This window comes from Pholcus phalangioides, unplaced genomic scaffold (assembly GCF_987345545.1).
Source record: "Pholcus phalangioides strain wild (caught in Gottingen) unplaced genomic scaffold, Ppha-v1.0 ptg000018l_1, whole genome shotgun sequence".
Lineage (NCBI taxonomy): Eukaryota > Metazoa > Arthropoda > Arachnida > Araneae > Pholcidae > Pholcus > Pholcus phalangioides.
In genome coordinates this window covers 7965348-7988840 of record NW_028301611.1, presented here as the reverse complement: position 1 = coordinate 7988840, position 23493 = coordinate 7965348, and the positions used below count along the sequence as shown (strand labels likewise).

The 23493-nt window shown below is 37.2% G+C and overlaps 1 protein-coding gene across 1 annotated transcript in view; it reads right to left on the bottom strand.

Annotated features, from left to right (window-relative positions):
• Nucleotides 1-23493, bottom strand: part of LOC149071641 (insulin-like peptide receptor) — a 164905-nt gene that overhangs the window by 6563 nt on the left and 134849 nt on the right. The window contains exons 7-21 of the mRNA XM_089247614.1: nt 22522-22669; nt 20757-20971; nt 20504-20636; nt 18232-18285; nt 15982-16151; nt 13699-13869; nt 12745-12958; nt 11786-12035; nt 9724-9811; nt 7512-7663; nt 7201-7372; nt 6991-7084; nt 5032-5102; nt 4336-4475; nt 2030-2094 (exon numbers count right to left, since the gene is read on the bottom strand). Coding sequence (XP_089103740.1) covers nt 2030-2094; nt 4336-4475; nt 5032-5102; nt 6991-7084; nt 7201-7372; nt 7512-7663; nt 9724-9811; nt 11786-12035; nt 12745-12958; nt 13699-13869; nt 15982-16151; nt 18232-18285; nt 20504-20636; nt 20757-20971; nt 22522-22669 — 2137 coding nt within the window. The remainder of the gene's footprint in view (nt 1-2029; nt 2095-4335; nt 4476-5031; nt 5103-6990; nt 7085-7200; nt 7373-7511; nt 7664-9723; nt 9812-11785; nt 12036-12744; nt 12959-13698; nt 13870-15981; nt 16152-18231; nt 18286-20503; nt 20637-20756; nt 20972-22521; nt 22670-23493) is intronic.

Genomic DNA, 23493 nt, shown 5'->3' with positions numbered 1-23493 from the left:
TTTGCGGAAAATTGATTATCAACCAAGAAGACCACAAGACCAACACATTCTATAGCAGAAACCTCCACACGAAGCTTTGACATCACTGAAAGTCATCCATTTCACCTGTAGCCATTGGATATTGCAGTCCTACATATGCAAAATCTTTCCTTTTTTTGCAGTATATCCAATTATAGGTGAAATGGACTATAGGTGAAATGAATGACTTCAGTGGCATCAAGAGCCTCGCTGCTATAGAAGGTGTTGCCTAGACCAACCCCACATACAATAGCATTTTGTTACACCATGAATTAAGACATCTCGTGCATTTTATTAAAGCCACTGTTAAAAATTTAACGCAGAGGTTCTGAACCTTTCATGTTCCATGAACACTTTATGCCTATGAAATAAAGTCCACAGACATCCCCAGTACTAATAAAATTAAGGTCACAGATCTGTTAACAGAATAGTTTTCAGTATATATCAATATGTTATCACATATTGTTTCGCCCATTCAAGCTCACAGACTCCCTGAAATCTCTCTTAATAATGGAAGCGTCACAAGGTGTCATGCTCAAAAAAGTTATGAAAAAATGCAAGTATATTCATCTCACCCTCGAAACATGCAAAACAAAACAAAAAATAAGCGTGCAATTATTAAAAAGTCCCAAAAAATTACTAACAATGACAACAGTTGGTTACTCATTTCCTCTCACGCTTCTTGGTAATATCTATGAAAAACTTTAGTTTTAACTTGTTTCTTTTGTCTTTCTTTGCCTGTGCTGTAAATGATCATGTGTTGTTTGAATTACGTCGCTCTAAGACTAAGATTACCAGGTCTGAAAACTGAGAAAGGAGGATGTGCCTGCACAAGCACCCATAGTAATGTGAATTTTCCCAATTTCCACAACAGATGGCACCACTATGATGACACAAAAATGGCCACCACAATAATTATTCCCAACTAAAACAGAACCACCAAAAACAAAAAGAAAAAAAAAAGCAAAAGCATAAAAAAAAAGGAAAATACTGATCCGTCTCCCTTCATTTAGAACGAATTGTCCCCCACCACCTGGTAAGTCATATTTCATTGTGGCTTTTGCCTGAAGCATGTGTGGTGAGGTTTTCTTTGGCCAAGAAACTCGTCTTTTGTTACATTTCTTCCAGAGCTGTTTTTTTTTTGGAAAGTATTTTTCATATTATTCTGGAGCAAGTTGAGACATGGTTGAAATTAGTATCTGCCCTGCTTTGAGGCAATTTGGGCTCTTGTATTCAGGGAATTTTCATGACGATTGGTCAAAGCATGTAAAAATGAGTGTGAAAAAACACACATACAAACATTCATGTCAACGAAGAGATGTGTTTCAGAGTGAAAAGAAAATGTTTTCCCTAGAAAAAAAAATTGTGGAAACCTGAAAAGGGGAGGACAAAAGGGTGAATTTTCTAAAAAGTAGGAGGAGAGATGCTTGAAATGACATCAAAAAGGAGTGTAACATGACAACCTTAGGATCCTTCATAACATACAGTTGCAGGAGGATGTCTGGTAACCTTAGGATTTTTAAGTTCATTCTTAGCCTCCATTGGCGTTCAAAATATTGATATTCAAAATTTTTTTTTTTGAGTGACCCAAAATGATTACGGCAAATTTTTTCAAATATTTTTGTGCATATTTAAATGAGTAGAACCAGCAGTAATTTTTGAAAACTTTTATAACTACATCTTGGGACCCTTTCCCTTGTAAGATACCATTAACAGGCCCGTAGCCAGAAGTTTCGTTTGGAGGAGGGGGGCACTTTCATTTCGGAGAAGGGGAGACAAAAGTGATAGAACAATAGATTTGGTCATCTTTTTCCCTCTTTTCAGTCATTTTCTCACTTTTTTTTGGGGGGGGGGAAGGGGGGCAGACCCCAAGTCCCCACCACGCTACGGCTTTGACCATTAATGTCATTAGTGAACAATTTTGGTGTCATATGAAAAGCTGTAAGTACCAGCATAACCAAAACCGCTCAAATAATAATACAAAAATAATAATAAAGGAGAAAAAACTTACTTCATAACCGATGCTTCTTGTAGAAACTCAATTCTTTCTCTTAAACTCGCAGATTCATTGACAGTCTGAAATTTGTATGAAGTTTCAATATAAATAATATGCATCTTAATGAAGTAAAAATGCTTGATTTTCTAAATAAAAAAACTTGGATTTGTCTCATTATTCAATTAATATCATTGAGGTATATATATTTCCTTCTTGTGGCCTCCCCTATCTTAACCAAAGCTTAGTGAAACACTTTCTACATCTTAAACCAGAGGTCTTCAACCCTTTTCTAGTTGCGAGCACTGCCTGTACCCATCATTAAAAGAAGAGCACCCTTACGGCAAGTTTGGCATACCAATGCATGAAATCGGGATGATTTCAATCCTTCAATGCAATTTGTACAAGGTGTTTACTTGGGACGTTGATCAAGTACTCCCGAGCATGAAATCGGACACGAGCATCGAGCACTACAGCTATTTCCGTGGTGCTGATGCCTGTCTTAAAATGATTTCTGAATGAACTTAATGGTACAAAAATTTTACAAATATAGTTGATCTCTGAACTAAATGTAGAACATCTAAGTGATTAATTTTCAATGAATTTTAGTGATTAGATTTTTTAGTTTCTTATAGTGAATACTTTTTCCCACCATATTTCACTTAAATTCTTCACATCTGTGATTCCCCCCCCCCTTCCCCCACAACTCTCTGTGGCCCAATTTAATCACCTACCATGGCTTTCCTTTCACTTGATTTTCACCCTTGCTTTCTTTCTTTCAAGCACAACTCAGCTGTATCGCCATCTATAAGGGCAATTTATACCTGCTGAGTTGTGCCGGAAATGTATGTGTTTGTACTTAACGGTCTGAGCGTGTATCTAGTGTTGTGTCTGGTTTTTCAGTGATGCCATCTATATTTCAGAAGTAAATAGAGTGAAGTGTAATGATTGAATTACATCTGTGCCGTTTGTAAGTCTGTTGCTCTCTGTGGTGAGACTTTTTAAAGGGGAGATCGGTTCACATTTGTGCCTCAAAGTTGGGAACCACAGAAAACCAACTTCAGCCGACCACTACTGTGGGGTTTGAACCTGAGAGCTCGCAATGCAAGTCTGTCACTATGACCACTTGACAGCCACAGCGGCTGATTTTCACCCATGGCTCCTATAGAACATCCAAGCACCCCCCCCCCCCCGCTGGTTATTAATACTTAATTATTTAAAGTTTTAAAGCATATTTTTGGCCAAAATTTTCCTAAATTGTTCCAACATCAAGACTATAAGTCTTCTACTACAAGAGCTCTCCAATATAAATGTTACGAAGGTTTCAACAGCTGGTTGATGCAAAGATATAAATCCAAAATTAAACCGCCCTTGCGGGGGAATCGAACCCACATCTTCTCACTTACCCAGTGAGCGACCTAGACCACCAGACTACAAGGCGACAATCAATCCTCTTTCCTTAGAGCTTGTGCTCATTGAAAGGGGTCATTCATGATGGACAGTTAAACCTAACTCCGGCCAAAGCTCACATTCCTGACAATGCCACCAGATGATGGCTTATCCAGAGCTGATGTCACTCTCCGCTATTACTATGAAGGTTTCGACTGATGCCTAATGTGAAGATAAATCCAGAAAAGAAAGTTCAACTGCCCTTTCAATTATTGGAACCCATGACCTCTCATTGCCAGGTGAGTGTTCGACACCAATTACTGTGAAGTCATTGTAGTAATAGCAGAGAGTGACATCATCTTCAGATAAGTAGCCATCTGGCAGCAGTGTCAGTAATGTGAGTTTGGCCTGAATTAGGTCTGGCTGTCCATGTATGGGCCCATTCAGAGCACACAAACTCTAAGGAAAGTGTTGTCACACACGCCCAACAGGAGTCCAACAACCCATAGTCCAGACTGGGTTTTTGGCAGGCTCTTCCATGCAGAGATTTTTGGACAGCTCCCCAAATAGCAAATTTGTACTGTAAAAAATGACATTATAATTTGTTCACGTCTCTTACTCTAGAGCCCTGTCAGCTCCCTCCCCCCATGATGGAATTAGCTTCAATATCTTGAAGGGACAATTCCATCATTAATATATGACATCAATGCACTCCACAGGAAAGGGGGGGGGAGCTTGCAAGGCTCTTAATGAGAGAGATTAAAAAAGAAATTGAGGAAAATGATTGTGGCAAACTTCCCCATACCATAAGTGGCATGCAAGTCAAACAGTGGCCACTCGTTTTAAAGAATGGTGAAACAAAAGAGGAGGGGGATATCATTTCTGATGCAAAACTTCTCAACACAGCATCATATAGTCATTCAAATAGTACTTACTTTTGCTGCACAGCGAATCAACGGCTTCCCTTCTTCTAGGTAGGCTTCCCCTTCATAGACCATTCCGAATGAGCCTTGGCCCAATTCTTTGATCAGTTTGATCTTCTCTCTGGGTATCTCCCATTCATCTGGTTCATAGGCTGAAGAGTGAAAAGAAAAAAAAAACCATTTTGGTACTGAATCTGCAGGTTAGATTGTCATTCATCTGGTAGTCTTCACAGCTTTAGAGACATGTTAAGTAGAAGGGGCAACATATTACAATTGTTTTATCATGATTGTAATTTTTAATTAATTATGTATGGTTAGTTTGAGGCCATATGTGCAGAAAGATATAGACCCTTGGTTGAGGGGAGGGTGTGTAGAGAAGGCCATAGAATGCTAGTCGGCATAGCCATAGAGTTATTGGAAGCATTAGGAGGGCTCAAACCCAATATCTCTATAGGTATTGTGGAGATGGCAAATATTGGGGGAGGGCAGTGCCATGGGTCGGGTACAAGTTTACGGCCCTTGTGAGCTATAAAAATAGATATGAAGAACACTACGAAGAAGTGGTTATTTGAGATGAGGGAACAAAGCGGATTGCAGCTTTACCAAATATAATTACAATGTTTCAATGAAATATATAAACCCCCCCCCCCTCTCTACAATATCTATCATGAAAAAAATTAGTAAAGGAGAAATAAAAAATGCATTTACCTAGACCGGCGCTGATATACTCTGGATTTATGGATGCATAGATTATATTCTCTGGTATCCTATTCACATACCTGCAGAGAAAATAGGAGAAAAAATAAATGAAGAACATTCACAGTCTAGTTACATCAGTGCTTTTCTTACCCTTTCTGAACCCAAAGACCAGTAAAATATCTGAAACAATTTGACAGACTAATTACCGTATTACGGGACATTAATATATTTTTGTTTGTTCCAAACTTTTCCTATATATTTGTCCTTTTTTCTCAATGGTGTTTATTTAAATTCGTAATGTTCGTTAAAATCGTGAATAAAGTGTTTTCACAACTTATGATGATAATTAGGGAACCATAATTTATAGCTATAAATTATATTAAACTCACGTATTTGTGTCAGGTCTTCTAACTTTTTTTCCCCTAATTTTTTAGCAATTTTTTACTACAATTGGAGATTTTGCCGACTTATGGCAACATTTTTGATGACAATTAACATCATCTCATATATATTTGGATTCAAATTATCAAGTCAGTTTACAGATCGTAGATGCAATTGTCACAGACTACCACTTTAATAATTTTTTATATATATTTTACTGTATTTAAGATCCCAGTTCCTCTTATCTTTCTCAATGAAAAATGGTGATTTAGTTATTTGAATGGTATTTTTTTGTCAAATAAATTTTTGTTTACTGCGACTTGTAGCAGCCGTTTATTTCCCCCGCCCATTTCAGCAGTAATTAGCAAATTCATCGTAAATTGACTTTTTCGGCTACAATTAGTAATATCTCATGTTTGGGATCACATTTTTCCTCGATGAAGTATGGTGAACCTAAGTATGAAGGTATAATTTTTATTTGAACCCATATTCATATTACTAATATCACAATTACAACTACTGAATATTTTTTCATTAAGTTAGATTCAAATTATCAAGTCAGTTTACAGATCGTAGATGCAATTGTCACAGACTACCACTTTAATAATTTTTTATTGAGTTCAAATGCCCTTTAGGTATCGTCATTTGTTATTTCAAGTATCGAGCACTTTGTGTCTCCCTTTGTCATAGGCACTTCATTTAATGGAGTATATTATTTCAAAGATGGTAAGGCAGCTTGCTTATTAACAAGCAGTCATGAGAAGTATAAAAAATGCAAAAACTTGACAGTAAGTGTCAAATTTTCCCTAAAAAACCTCAACAGATATGACCAGAAAACTTAGATTGCCCAAGAAAACTGAAGGAAAGCTAAACAGGAAATACCAAAAAAGGTTATTATCAGAGTGTGTGTGTCCCCCACCCCCCAATTTTCTTATTTCTTTAATCCCTTAATCTCGTTCACTATTGTTCCCTTCTATTTACATCACATTATTCCTTTAAAAAAATCTTTCATCTCACCCATGGGGGGAGAGGGGTATGGTCTTAACAGATCATATCCCTCAGGAAAAGATATTCTTTGGGCTCATCACCCTATCAGAGAGTGTCGGTCACTTATTTTTTTGCATATGTCTCGTTAACGCGAGGCTCTTTATCCACATGCACTATCCAGTAATGTCATGCATTAAGATGACCCTGCTTCCTGGAACCTTCCCGGTAAGGTTTTTTTTTTATGGATTCAAATTCCAAGACCTTTAGCGGGCCCCCAAATGGAATTTCAGTGGTAAACAGTCTATGGGCCTAACCTTGATCACATCTTTATCTTAATATTCGAAAGGGTCACAAAACTGTTCTCGTATCGAGCTGCTAAATGATAAAGTCTGGTCTTGAGTCTGGGAGTTCGAGTAAAAATTCAGGAGACTTGACAGATATATGCCATAAACATCATTTTAATTATTTGAATCACACACATATATATGATACACAATCATATGCAACATTATTGATGTCTATTGATTCAACTCCTAATTATACCCTGACTAAAAACAAAAATAATAGGAAATAATCATTTGGAGAAAAATTTGGGCTCACTTTTTATGCATAGAGAATGAAATCCCACTGATAATGAGGGCAACAACAAGTGCAGCAACAATAACAACCACAAGCGTTTCCGTTGTCCATATGTCTATGACGATGGATAGATTGAAAATTAGTCTTCAGAATACAGGATTACAACAAATGCATCATATGCTTTAACAATATACAAAAAGAACTGAATTTAATACTAATTCATGTTCAGACCTGTAACAGCAGTAATGGTGAAATAAACAAGTTGAGTCCAATTTCCAGAACCAGCTAACGAAGCTGCCCTAACCCGGAGCGAATAATTACCCTGAGCCAATTCCGATATCAAGTAACCTTTTCCATACTGAAGATATGTTGTTTGCGTGATGCATAACTGGTTGGCTTTGCTCTGAAGAAATAAATAAAAAAATTTAAAGGGCGCTAACAATCATAAAAGATTACTCGAACATGTTAGGTTTATGTGCTTTAAATCAGAAACAAGATGCACACACACACACACACACACACTGATTGTTGCCAATACTTACATTTTCAATGTTTAATCGTTTGTATTCGATATAATACGCCACGATAACACCATTGGGCTGCTTTGGCTCATCCCACCTTACTAACCCACTTCTTGCGGTCACATTAACAGTCTGTATAGTTAGTGACTTGCTATTGATGTCGTCAGCACCGGCTAAAGAACGAAAACAAAATTAAGTTCAATAATAACTGAAACATAAAATGATAAAGAATGGACAAATTGCTACTGCAGGAGTTGGTGCCACTTCACAGCACACCAACTCCTGACATATTACCACACGACAATTGTGTTGGTTAACTTGGGTTGGTTATGTTGGTTGGGTTAACTTGTTTTCTATGTCTTCCCCTGGATCGAACTCGAGGACCCTGTTTTTCTTCATGGTGGACATCTTACCACTGCACCACTCAGGCACAGGAGTTGGAGCTGCAGCTGGGGAAGAGGAGGTGGGTCTTGAACTCTGGGTGTAGAATGAGTTGAGGTGACAAATTTTATGATTTGCCTCCCTTTCACACTTGTTCAATATCATTGTGGTGCTCAAATGCATGCTTGTCAGGGCTGACCAGGTACCTCCTAACCAGATCATGGCTCACGGCTCTGTCTCAATGAAGAGATATAAGCAAGTATAGTCAAAGACACATGTGGAGATAGCCTCGAAAGACCGGAGATGATGATGATTATGCATGGGAAGCATGATGATGTGGATTCGTATACACTGATTTATATTAGATTAGTCAGCTTCGACACTGACTCGGGGAGGAGGCAGTGCCCCTCCAATCTCCACTGTTGCTCTCTGTGGCAAGACTTTAACAGGGAGATTGACTCGCATTCGTGCCTCAAAGTTGGGAACCAACTAGACTCCTCCAGCTTTGGAAGTCCCTAGGAGCTTCAACACACACTTTGAGATCCCCACTGGTATAAGTTATATTAGATATGTAAGCCCTTCACTCTGATGATGGGGGGTGAGGGCAATGAACCATCACACTATGTATCTCCATCACTATTAAGGGCGAGCTAAGGGAATCATGAATTCCCTTTTTAACCACTCTTAAACATAGTACTACTTGCCTGATTGATAGAATATTGAGTCCCCCCCCCCCCCCAGTGAGTTTGTTTTTTAACACAGGCCGAATATGGCCCTCGGGGGTTACCTGATGTGGCCAGACACCTAAAACATAATTTTGCAAAAATGAACTAAGCAGCACATTTACAGATTGCACGAGTGACCCGTGGCACAGTTCCAGAACACTTAAGCGGTCTGTGGTACATTTAGAGTTCCCTTAAGTGACGTGGCACAGTTCCAGAAGAGCACTTAAGCATCACTCTGCAGCTTATTGGCAGACAGGGTCACAACTAGATGCTTGGTCAGCTAAGAGAAGCACAAATTTTGGCATCCCAGTGTAATGTTGAAGGAGAAATTAGAGGGTGAAATTCCCCCCCCCCCCGGTCCAGCACCCAGGCCTGCCTGCTTTCCCCATATTAGCAGTCCTGATGGTAGAGCACTTGATTGTGAGAGGTCTGTGGTTTGATTCCCCAGGAGCAAGTGAATTTTCTTTCCACACACTTTATCCATTGCCACTTTGTATCCAGTCTCTCCTACTTTCTATGAACAACAGAGAGTGTTATCACTTTTCTCTCTATATGAAGCCATATAGGGGCTACTGTCAGCAAGAGCTACTAGCTGAGTCAGGAGGCTGTCCATGTGCAGTCCCATTTAGCACAAATATATGCTGTTCTGAAAAAAGTTTTGTTTCTCTGCAGCTTAATGGTAGAGCACTCGTTCGGATTGTGAGAGATTGGTGGCATGTGATTTTTTTTCCGAAACTTTATTCATCTCTGCGTAGTGTATCTAGTCTTTCATACTTTGTATTCCTCTTATAACTCGCATGATGATGGCTGTGTGAACAGAGAATTTATTAAAAATCCCATGCTCACTGATTGACTAACAACAAGAAAAATTGGGACTGCACATTAAAAGCTTGCTAGTGACCCAAGAGGATCAATAACAAGGAGTAGAGTGATCGCTCATTTATGTGTCGGTGCAAGGGAATAAATGAAAAAGACGTGTAAGTGAGAGAGAGGCATATAAGTGAATACCATTGTTATGCCATATCTTTGAAAGGAAGTGCAGAAAATAGTCTTATAATTGAGAGAAATTACTTTAATTTATAACCTAAATGAAAAAAAAACCCAAAAAAACAACAATATATGCATACCCAGCGGTGATGTGCGTACAGTTGTAATTGCTTTGGAGCTGCAGCGATCTGATGTCAAGTCAGAGCTTGGATCTTGACATGCACGGACCTGTTGGGATAGAATACAAATTAGAGACAATACATTACACTGACATGTTAAACAAGATATCAAAGCAAATTGAGAGATGTGTGGTTTTAGCACAATGACCCTACAGCTCTACAAATCCGAGTATGAATCTCGGCCTTCTCATGCATGTGTCAAAACAATAGCTACTAATACTCAAAAATGAAGCAACAAAAGATATCAATGTGCATCAAAACAATAGCCGTGATTATTTTGTAACTCGTGCAGGTAATAGGATGACACAAAAGACACTGGTTTACAGAATAACGAGAATTTGAAAATTTAATAATTACTGTATTTTCCTGGGTAGAATCTGCAGATTGCATGTTGAAAACATGAAGGGTGCATTAATATGGTTCATACAGTGCTGTGTATTATCTGCCTTTTTTTTTCCTGGGGAATTCGAATATTTTTAAAAATTAATTTATTAATTAGTTTCTCAAAGATTTATAGATGGCATACGAGTTTGAGCAATGAAAAAAAAAATTTCTATAAAAGTGTGATCAACGTTTTGATCGTATTGGGGAAAAGGGTACACGAGCCCACCCCCCTCCCCCCACCACACATGCGCCTCATACACAAGGACTGGAATGGCATTGATTAGACTAGAAAGATCTTCCTGATCCAACCAGGGTACGCCGATTTAAATCTTGATATTTTTTTAAAAATGATAATTGATTTAAATCACAAAATTTAAATTTTGTTTTTCTTTACATAAATTCAAAATGATTGAAGTTTAAATGTAACCTGGTATGGTTTGCACATTACTGATATGTGATAAAGTTTGTGATTAAATGAAGTATATAGAAGATCTTTGGGGTAAATACAGACTTGAACTTAATCCCTAGATACAGTGCAGAAAGAAAGCTGCTCTATTTCTAGATTTTGTGCATGAAAAACATGGGGAGCTAGACTGCACTATTTTTAACGCATTGCAATGTAGCACTAGAACCAGGGTTCCCATGATTAAAAAACAGAGGAATAATTTTCTGTATGAAGCTTTGCTCTGATTGCTGAATCAAAATAATAACAGATGTCATACCAACATAAATACCATTGAGCTTTCGACTTTACTTTTCATATTAAAATTTTGAGTTTGCTCAGTTTTTACCAAAACCCATTACATCTGTGAAAGAATGAAAACGTGTAAACTATTAAATTAAGCAACATCGTGCAAGTCAGAAGCACATCCATTAATTTTGCAAGAAATAATCTTGCCAGTCGAATGTTTTATTTAGTTGATGCTGTGGTTGTATATCGAGTGAATGTAGATGTCTCCACCAAATGTATGATACTGAGTTGTCACCACTCATTCACTTAAATGGGGGGAAGGGGTTCATGAATAAACAAACTTTTCTGTACAAAAAAAAAATGTCAGTCTGTGAAGTTAATTTGGGATCAATGATCTTTTGTGTTACATAAGCACATTTTGGTGTTTGTATTTTTTGCTTATAGTTTGTAGTGTATTCGTTAATGCTTAATTAAATTTGAGGAATTAGGAGAAAAAAGCAGTTAGGTGATATGAAAATATGCATTCTTAATGATTAACAAGATGTTTTAATTAATAAGCAGTCAGTTAATTTCAATCAAAAAAATCCGATTTAACTCGAAAAAATCCCATTTTTTTGATTTAAAAAAAAATCATGATTTTTCCATACCCTGGATCCAACATCAAGATAGTACAAAAACTTGGGAATGGATCGGCGAAATTTATACTATCATACAGATATGTTTTTGACATTCAAATCCCCCTTTCTGGTTGGGGGGGGGGGAAATATGAGCCCCTCCCCCATGATAAAATCCAGCATATGCTACTACGACCAATGATTAGAATTCTACTGCCGTAAATCATTCACGTGAAGAAGAAAAAAAAAAGCAACAATGGTAAAAGCGAGCCTCCTAACAGTTACATGCCAGTGAAAAAACAAAATAGACAAACCAATATAAAATAAATTTTACTTCAATGGTGTACTCGGTGAAATGCCTGAGATTAGACACAACAAGGAAGGTGTGATGATACACAGAACGACGAAACTGTTTGAGAATGTTTCCTTCATGAACATCATCATCTTCGGCTTCACCTGACAATTTTGATGAGCCACCCATAGCTGTTCCTGCAGTAGCAGCAGGCGTGTTGAACTGGGCTTCATCGGGCTTAGGTGTGAGAATCGGAGATCGACGTCGTCTTCCAGTATTGATCGCCGTTGGACTGCAAGTGAACAAGATATATCAAATCAATACTCCCTTTTCCCCCTCCTTCAAAGTTTGCATAAAGATAAGTAAATACAAATAGATGACCACAACAGGCAAAATGCCCAACAAGGTGGTTGAGATCCAACATACAGTGGTACCTTGGATTTCATTCTTCCTGTTCATTTATTATAATGATTGTTAGATATTATGATTTATGGTGCATTAATAACTTATGGTCCATCCTATATTGCCACATCCACCCCGTAGAAAATTTTAAAATTTTCAGTCATGCTTCAATCATATCTCCTCTAAACCAGCACTCTTCCAATGTGTGTAAACATATTCAAAAATTAAATTATCTCTCAACCAATACACCACGGAGAAAGTTTTTGTTTGGAATGGGACCCGACAGTAACCTTCACAGAGGTGGACGAGCATTTTACCACAATGAAACTTAGGTGCTTCTCTAACTACACTGAAAAAACTTTTTTTTTTCATTTTCATCACCTCCAAACCGATTTGCATTCTCCCTCTTAATTTGCCAACTATCCCATGAATGAGTAAGGAAAGAGGACTTTACATACTGCATAGGCAGATTATTCCACTCTCTGTAACAAGGGGCATTCACAATTAGATTGTTCCGATTTTGGTTGCAAATGATTTATTTATGCAGATTTTAATTTTTTAATTAAAATGTTTATGTCAAATCAAATCACTTAACTCACTTTTTGATATAGACATTATTATGCAAAAAGTCTTCAAAATGGATTTGAAATTCCGCATCTTCTTCTTCGTCCTCAAGTTGAGTTTTACTCTTGTCACACTGGCAACAGTCAGGGTTAGACTGACGATTCGGAGAAACTGTTGTAGTAGCATTGAACCATACACTCCTAGGTGACGTTTCTTCATCAACTTTCTTATAAGCAGGAACTGATATGGCTAAAATTAAAAAAAAAGTTTCCATTAATTTGCCAGAAAAACTAATGGACAATATACAGAGAGTACATGATTAAGTTTGACCAGTAAATGTGATGAATTTAGTAAGATTTATTATATTTATATATACCAACGATGATTGGGTGTTATGCACAATCACCAGTAAAAGCAATAATTTTTTTTCAGCATTTTCAAATTTACCAATATCGCTTGGATATTACGCATAATTGACAATGAAAGCGATACATTTAGGGGAAATTTATCGAACTTACCAAAAATGGTCTACAATTATGCATAATAACCAGATTTATCACATTTACTGTAACATATACATATCTATTAGAAAAGTAAGAACAATTCACTGATCTTCGGCCCTTTGGTGTTACTGGGCGCAAATACAATTATTCCCCACAAGGCATTGGATGCAACTAGAGGCAGATTTAATGGCAGATGCACACCCTGGTCAAAGACTTCTAAAGGGCTCACAAAACCCAAACTTTACAATTTTTTTTCTAATTTAAGGCGCACAATATTTTCTTCCACGCCCAGGGCTTCAACCAATTTTAATTTGCTTCTGGATGCAGCTATCCATTTTTTTCAGATGGTATACAGGAGATAGTGCTGACAAGCAGGTGGGTGGGAATCAACTTTGATTTTAAATGAAAAATTCTTTGTCACATCATTCACATCTCATTTATTCCAAGTGATTACATGAATGAAAAGTGATACAAATGAAAACTTACGTTCCAGGCAATAGTCCCTTTGGTTTATGAAATCAACTGAGTCAACCTCTCGTATCCCTTCCACAATATAATGAGTGACATTTCCGTTTGGTGTCTTTGGAGGCCTCCAAGAAATTACTATTTCTTCGTGGAGAGGAGAACGAGCTTTGATACTAAGTGGTAGAGTCGGAGCTGAAATATATCAGAGTACAAAACATATTCAGTTAACAATAAATAAAGCAAGTCACCCGCACTTCGGCTCTTCTAAAACGCTTGACAGGAAACACATTTTTTTTTTCAATGATACACTCCAGCCAGGCATGAATCTAGAGCAGCAGTTCTCAACCTTTCCTGATTTGCGGAGCCCTTTTTGGTGTATAATTTTTATGGCCGTCCCCTACGTCTCTCTTTTTCATCTATTTATTAAAGTTACCAATTTATTTTTATTATTAAAAAATATTTATAATTATTTTTTTCAAATTTACTATTTTTTTTTAAATATTTTTCTCAAGAGGCAGAAGAGCCCCTAGGGAGTTCACACAGAGCCCCAAGGACTCCGCGGAGCACCAGTTGAGAGCCGCTGATCTAGAGGGATGCGATGGGGAAGGGGCAATCAACCCTCTCAAGCATGTCTGAGAAATCCACAGCCAACACTATTCATCATCATGCAATTCCCCAAAAGTAAAATTTATTACTGAGATACTTAGAAAATTAATAGTTAGGGTCTGGTGAGTGAAAAAGTGGGTAAGAGTTAGTGAGCGACCACATGAGCTAATTAGAAAATACCAGTCAAAATACTCAGCCACTCACTCTGTCAACTACTTGTTCAGTCAGTCACTTACTTGGTAATTCACTCCCTCATTCAGATGTGCCCTAGTTCACTCACTTGCTCAATCACTCCTGCTGAACTGTTGCCAGTGAATTTTACTTTCGGTGAATTGTTGACAGTGAATTTTACTTTCGGTGAATTGTTGACAGTGAATTTTCTGTAATTCCTTACTAAGAGCCAAATAATATAGGGAAAAATTGGTCTATCCTGTAGATATATGACAATTCAACATACCTGTACAGTAAGTCAGCTTTCCCAGCACATTGCCCTGGATCTGTGCCTGACTCTAGCATAGGCACAAATCCAGGGTGTTATGATATTGAAGGGGATACTTCGTGAGGTTAAGGGTCCTATATTAACTATCAGGATTTAAGCTACAGTCGCATTTCTCACAAAATATGAAAAAAAAAATCTTAGAATGCGAAAGAAGTAGTAGACACTTTTGCAAAAATGCGTTCAGGAGGTACGAAACGAGCAGACATCCAACCATCAATCATTAGCATTGTAGTATTTTGCTAAAGCTTTTTCCTCATTTTCGCTTTTTGCTAAAGGAATTTTTTATCTAGCTTAAACCCTGCTAGACATCCTGTATTTTACTGGACAGAATCATTGTTTTCTATATTATTTTTGGTTCTGTGGGGGAGGCAAATGTGACAATCATCCCTTCTAGATCCATGCCTGCCCAAACATAAAATATAAAAAAACATTATAAAACCATATTATGTGAAAACACATGAGAGGATTACATCTAAATATTCACCATCTTGTGTCATACATGGCATACATTCTTTAACATAAAAGTACCTATCTGCGTCTGTGCAGCTACAATACAATAGATATAAATACATTCATTGGCTTCATGTTAAAAAATGTTCGCCATGTCTAACATGACACTATGAACATTTGTAGATGTGAATCCGCCCTAAAACTACAGTGTGTGCTGCATAATATGGTTATATCGGGACTCTGGGGGCTTTCAATAGCAGTAAACAATCAATAACTTTATATTTAAAGCAAACTCAGATGCAAGTAAGATAAATTAACTGATAATGAAAACACATGGGGAAAAAATAAGTATGGCTCGATCTTTTAGCTTCAAAATGCACAAAAAAAACTTTGGATGAAAAAATAATTGGTAACATAATAACCAAAATCCTGAGAACTATAACGAAGTATATAGTTATCAGGGGGTAGCATGCTTGCCCAAAATGCAAGAGGGCTTGGGTTTGAGGCCTGGCAGAGACCAGATTACTTTTCTTTTCTCTGCATAAAATTCAGAAAATAGCTGTTGTCTTCATATAAAAAAATTTCCCATGTTATGATATATGTCTGCTCCATAATTTGTGAAAGTGATAACAATACTCGAATGATAACATTATCGTTATACACTTTACATGATTCTAACAAGCACCATCTATCATATTGATGATATCCACTTTTTTTTTAAAATAAAAAAAACAACCAATTGTACTCACTATCAGGCTTTGTTTTGAAGTAAACAATGGAACTCTGTGCACCCTGTCTGCCCGAAGCAGTCGTATACGTTCTGATGTACAAAGCATACTGAGTGAATGGTTTGAGATTATAAATTATGTATCTAATTTGATCAGAGTCTTCAGTTATTTCTACATCTCTAACTTTCCATCTAGACAGAGGAAAAAAAGAAAGATCATTAAACTACAGTCTTTTTATTTACAAAATTTACATTGTAGCGGTTGCAAAATTGCAATAACAAAAATAGTCATAACTAATGTTGTTATTTATTCATAACCAGCATGCTTACAATTGTCATCTGCTGAATAAAAACAGACAGCTATTATATTTTAAGTCATTACCAGGGCCTTCTTAAGAGCATTGTGGGTTCCCGGGACAAGTGGTTTTTGTGAGGCACTACCTGGTAAATTCTAGTAAATTTTAATCAGATCTCATTTTTATGAGGCCCCCTCCACTCTTGAGACCCCCTTGCCGTGCCAGGATGGGTCCATGCATTAAGACATCACTGGTCATTACATGAGTTAGCCTAGACCAGTGTTTCCCAAAGACGGCAATCTGTCCGGGAGGGGCGAGTATAAGCTACAGGCATATAGCATGGAATCCTATAGGTTGGTTTAAGTTGGGAGGTGATGGAAGAAAAAAATTTTGAAAAAAGAAAGCAATGGAAACAAAAAGTTTGAGAAACTATGAACTAGACGAGCGGTCTTCAACCCATCACCCGTAGGCCTAATACAACTGCAGACCCGTCAACCATTTAAAAAAAAAAAATAATAGCAATTTAAGATAGAAAAACAATTAAATTACAAAAAATAAAAATAAAAACTGTTGAGAGCACTAGCTACTCAAATCTGTACTGCTGTAATTAGAATTGTGGGATACTTTTCAGATTTAACAGTAATTCTGTGTATTTGGTACATTGAAAGGGTCGTTATAACAAATTCGTAGGGACCCAGAGTAAAAAAAACTGTTAGAGACCAATGATTTTGAGAAACAAAATTCAACATCCGAAATGTATACATATAATTAGAGAAATGCTGAAAAACACCATAATTAAAGAATTTTAGAATTATTGAAAAAATAATTTCTGAATTATCGAGAGTGATTTCATAATTCTTAAAAGTCTACAAGAAAAAATTTTGAAAATTTGCGAAAGAAATAATTTCATAACAAATTCGTAGGGACCCAGAGTAAAAAAAACTGTTAGAGACCAATGATTTTGAGAAACAAAATTCAACATCCGAAATGTATACATATAATTAGAGAAATGCTGAAAAACACCATAATTAAAGAATTTTAGAATTATTGAAAAAATAATTTCTGAATTATCGAGAGTGATTTCATAATTCTTAAAAGTCTACAAGAAAAAATTTTGAAAATTTGCGAAAGAAATAATTTCATAATGAAAATTTAAAATTACTGAAAAAATAATTACAGAATTGCAAAATATACAGAAAACTGGATGTTGTGAAGATATTTATTTTTGAGACATTGATTTTTTAAGGAAGAAAAAACTCTTTCTGCCTCTACCAGGAGTCGAATCCCGGTCCATCGTTTACAGGATGAGTGCTCTCACCACAAAGCTACAGAGGAGATCGAGATTTTCCTTCATTGGAGCGTATATATGCAGAACGGGACAGTGCAATGGACAGTCTGACACGATCAGCTAATAGCTCGTGGATGACAAGCCACCAGATGGCTATGTATATATATATATATGACTTACAAATTGCATCAACAGGTAAAGCGCGACATCATGTCGTATAATTACAGAATTATCGGGACAAATTTCATAATTTATAAAAGAAATCAGAATCGATGAAAAAAATTATTTCAAAATGAATATAAAATTAAAATTTAATGGAAGAAATAATTTCAGAGTGAATAAAAGTGTTTGATAACTTGGCAGATCATGATTAAGAAAGGGCATTACCACAGCATGAATTGTTGACAGCAGGCTTCGTGAAAAGTTTTAATTTGGCCCATAATGTCTGAAAAGTTGAGGATCCCTTAACTAGACCATAGTACCCGACATATTTTTTTGTTTTAACGCCCCACTTCATCTGACATTTTTTTCTCTCATCACCCCCAACTCAAGCCAACCCATAGAATCCCATGTTATACTCATAGCTTCTATTGTCGTCTGTGCACCCTCTAGGAGTAAGCAATATTTCCCACTTTAGGAAACACTGGACTGGACAATCAAAAAAGAAAATCATGTAATTAATACTTACAGATCAGCCCCACAAGCATCACGTCCTTCAAATATAGACACATTATTGTACGGCCTGAAAAAAAATTTTAATGAAAAGTTATTAAATTCAAAGCTTGAAAAAAAAAACAAAGTGTATGTATATTGAAGTGTTTAAATACATGTGTTGTAATGATAGCTTATGTAGCTCCATAAGCCATGTTTACAAGAGCAAGATTGTCCTGGAGAAGGCGGTTAATTTCTAGATGCTGACAATTATTTTACCTTTGTAAGGGGAAAAAAGGTACAGGGTGATTAAAAATAAACTCACACTACTCAGAAGTATGTATAAATGGACCATGGAGAGGAAAAGAAATATCCAATTGAAAAAAGTTCGATTTTTGACCACCAGGTTAAAAAGTGGCAAAATTTTATTGCAGTTTTCTTCCCCCCATGGTCTAAATAATGTATATTCCAAGTTTCAATGAAATATGTCCACCACAACAAGCGCTGCATTTGTCAAAGTAGTGTCAGAATAAGTAAACTAATACTACTGAGCTTAGTTATACTGAAATTACTCCGACCCATGTAGCACCCGTCGTGGTGGACACATTTCATTGAAACTTGGTATATACATTATTTGGACCACAAGGAGAAAATGTAACCATGATAAAAATATTGCCAAATTTTCACCTGGTGGTCAAAAATTGAACTTTTTTATTGAATTTCTTTTCCCCATGGGGACCATATATACCAACATATTCTATATACCAAGTTTCATCAAAACATCTCCACCAGAATGGGCGCTACATACGTCTGAGCAGTGTGTGTATATCAGTTTATTTTTACCACACAATGTACAATAACTGCGCTACATCTTTTAGTGGATTTATACAAGTTCATACCTTCTTCCCCAATAATCCTTTGCATGATGAGTGAAGAAAAACTGTCAGAAGTTGTAGTGCGTCATATGTAAGTGAGTTTTTAGTGAGCATATCTCTTGTCGGTTTTTTACCGATTTTTATTTCTCATGTAAAAGTAGGCCACAGATTCAGGGCCGTCTTAAGAGCATCATGAGCTCCTGGGTCAAGTGATTTTTCTGAGGCCCACCTTAGAAATTCTCGAAAAATTTAACTACTTCTCATCTTTCTGAGGCCCCTCTCCTCGTAAGGACCCCGGGCTGTGCTTGGGTGAGCCCATGTGTTAGGACGGCACTGCACAGACTATCTTCATTAACTAATAAATTTTTTTAACTTCCTGTTTTGAAACTCTCTCTGCTCATATCAGAATGTTGACAAGGGTAAACATCTCAACAAGAATAAATGACAACAACTTACCATGGAATGTAAATACTGCAGGGTACCTCATTTAGTGGCATCAATGCTTAACATATGAAGACATAACAAACACTAGCATTGAAAATTTAATACAGGAAATTTTTGTAGATAGTGTATACGAATTTTGTAAGTTAAGGGTAACCTAACTTCAGCAACACTGATCCAGGGCAATGTTTTCAAGGGGCAACTCATTGTGTAGCATTTTGTTGCATATAGTACCATATAGTTAATAGAATAAATGTTTATAATTTAACTAAAGTCTTGTCCCATTCAATGATCACTGGGGTTAAATTAATAAAGAACCAGGAAATGCAAGACAAACGTTGCATTTAAATCTGGGGGCTCGACCGGGATCCACAACTCTTAGGCCTATTGCACATTGTATAAGCTCATGACATTATAGACCGCGAGATGGTCCTAGGACCCACAGAGGAGGTAAAATTTATTGTACATTCATATCACACCTTGCAGAATATTTACATTATATTGCACAATTAATTCGCTATTTGAGTTTGATGACGACCAGACGCGGTTCCCACCGACGAGCCGCGGGAACCCCCCAAAGGGAAAGAGAAGGTAACTAGACGAGCTATTGGGATCTCTGACATAGATGGAAACCGGACTTTATATGGGACATTGGCAGCCCGACCTCTGGCCCAGTTCTTGCCCGACAGCCAGGAGACCCTACCCCCCGACCGTCAGACTAAGCGAACTGGCCCGAACCAGATCACCAGTGGGTGCCTCGGGTGGTTTCCCATAGCCAACGAACCCTGGGGTCTAAACAAGATTAGATGAACATTGAGATTTGTAAGAGATCCCAGGTCGTCATGTTACATATTCACTGGGTCCGCACCTACAAAGACGGGTTGGGGAGCCTGGGAGAGAGAACAATATCTAGTTTCATAAATGCAACAACTGGATGAATAGTTTAATAAATACTAGAGAAACGTGACCTGTTTCAATATAATCTATACTTACGCTTCTCTGTAATAAATTACATATCCCAAAAGCGATCTGGAATCATGAAGTTGACTTCGGAAACTTTGCCAGCGTATTTCAGCTACTCTGGATCGTATAACGGGGATGCTGACATTCATATTAGTCACATCACCTTCAATGGTTAAACAAAATCATGAAATTTTTCCAGTGTATCCAAAAAGAAAAATAATTCATGATATTTGGTGCTAAAAAATTTTACAACATGGAACGACTTTAAATAAGGAGGACTTACATGCAACTCTATCTCCATTGGAACTAGGTGAAACATCTCTGTCATCCCATTCCATGACCTCTGCATATTTCTTCAGATCTAATATCTTGCTAGGGCACAGCTTGGAATTGAAATGAAAGAAAACCTTGCCACCTCGAATGTGCAATTTACTCTTCTTATTTTTCCAGTCCCATAGATCTTGGAGATTTGGATTGTCAAGTACCAAAAGTGCATAGCTAAGATGGTAAGAAGGGAAAATGTTTTAGGTGGTTGGTCTTTGAGGTATGAAACTGAAGAAAGTTATGGGGGAAAAAAATATATGCACAGATAATTTTGCCTCTGAGGCAAACAAACAAGCAAAGTAAAAAAGCACATGAAACTTGTACAGTAGTAAAACACAATAGAGTTTGGATTAGGCCAGTCGTCCACTGGAGGCGACAACATGCAGCAAGCAACACCAGACAACTCTGAGTCTGACGACTAGGGACATTTGACATCTTCCATTGAAAGCGACCTCTACATGGTACTGAATTTGTGACTGCACTCTGTGCAGATGAGTGTTTTCATTAATAATCTTGAGTAAATAATGAAAAACTGAATATTTTGAGAAATGGATCCAGCGGACCTGTATTTGACAAACTCAGACATCTGAAACAAACTCGAAGAAGGTGTTTGTGTTGCGAATAACTAAATAATAAGATTTAATAAATTACGATGTCTACTGCTACAGCTGCTGAAGACTGTGTCTAGTGGACGATGATCTCCTTTTTTCTGTACAGTGGAATCAGTTTTGCAAATTCATTGAACATTGAAGAACCGGACACACACCGCTTCCCATCTCAGAGAGATATCGAAGCTTTCCCGGGGGATGGGTGTATCCGGAAACTTACTAATTTAAGTGAAAATAACAATGATATGCATATGTACAATAAAGAATCTGGAGTAAAAATTGTGATCATATAGCATCATCCACAGATAATCAGTCCGTAATCGTAATAGACCTTATATAACTAATCAAAGAATAGTTTTTGTCTTGTATGTGATAGAATCTGGTGAAAGTGAGTTTATCCAATCTAGAATATACCAATCTCTTCAATCAAGCTGTCAAAAGATATAAATTGACGTCCATATGGCCAGCATCTCCATTTCATTCACACCTGCCGGAAAAGGATGAAACAGTTGACACTTGTCTTCTTGGGCGTAAATTGTATCGATTATTAGGTGTCGGTGAAACAACCGATGCTTTTCTTCTTGGCCGTAAATTATACTTTTTAATAGGTAACCATGTTACCTCTCTTGTTGGCTCGTAAGACAGGTCCTCCGAGAGCGAATGTCATCCCCTTGATCCCGCAGCTCGCGTCTTATTGTGGAGTAGATGTAGGTTACGGTCCAGGAATCGAATCAACCTCTGCAAATGTTGAAAGTTCAGAGGGCTGTCTAGAATTCTTATCTTCCAAGCCAGCATTTGCAAATACAGACAACCGTGCATGAATTGTTTATCACTTCATGCTGCTCACAATGGACGACCAGACTTGGACATAAGTGACATTTACATTAGACTACACAAAGCCAAAGTAGACCAATCTCCAAAATGTTTTTGAATAGAGATCCGTTTTCAAAATTCACTATGATTTCACCTAACGTCAAACAATTATTGCAACCAACTACCCCCCCCCCCCCGTGCATGGATGATGTAATAGTAGTTGAGGCTGTGTAGACAGCTCAGAACATGCCAGCTTTATTTATCACATGTAAAAAGAAAAAAAATAATGATAGTCAACCATACTTCTGTTTATGAAGTTCACTGCCATGGATAACAGTCAGATCTTTCAGAAAGTCAAGTGAGATAAGAGGATAAGCTCGAGCTATTTTCAAGTAACCATTTATTTCCTGTATCATGTTCAAGTTTTCTTCAAGCTCTTTAATAACATTGTCTATAAGAAACCAAAATCAAAATGATGAATTTCAATCCCATGTTGAAACAAAAATCAAATATATCAAAAGTAAGTCACAAAATTAGTTATAACGATATTAAAAAATATGATAGATACATTAAGTTTTGAAACAATTTTTACTAAAAATCAGTGATGCCAAACCAAAAGCATAGTTCTTAGTTTTAAATTTTATTTATTGTGTACTAGCTACAATACCCGTGCTGCACAGGTTTTCTTCAATTTCTACGAATTGGGGAGCCATCTGTTGCAAAGTGTTGAATGCAAATTCCAATTCGCATCCAAAGACCACTCGGACGCAGCAAATACAAAGGCGAACTCTTCGGACGACCAGACATAAACATCACCCCCCCCCCCCCACGACTGATTCGTGTGAATTCTGACCACGAGGTCCTGATGATGGCTCTCTATTGAAGAGCCGAAACGTGTCGACCATTCGACCAATTGAATTTATTTGCCTTGAAAACGTGGCAATTTTTGTATAAATTAAAACCAGACAAAGTTTCTAATTTTTGTGATAATATTATACATAATACTGGCAGCATCAAAGAAGAGGCAAACCATTGTAAAGGCAGGTGCATGTCTGAAGCGCATTGTTAGGGAACCACAGTAACCAAAGTAAACATTCCGAAAGTGACTGTTGAGGCCCAGGAGCCATGTTGTCCAAAGGTTTTTCCGCCCGTTTCGGCATTTGTCCTGCTCTGATGGACTTTTAATGTAGTCTATGGTTCAATCCCGGTACTGTTTTGTACATATGCAAAATTTGGCAACAATCAGTGAAAAATTGTTGATTTGTATAAAGAACA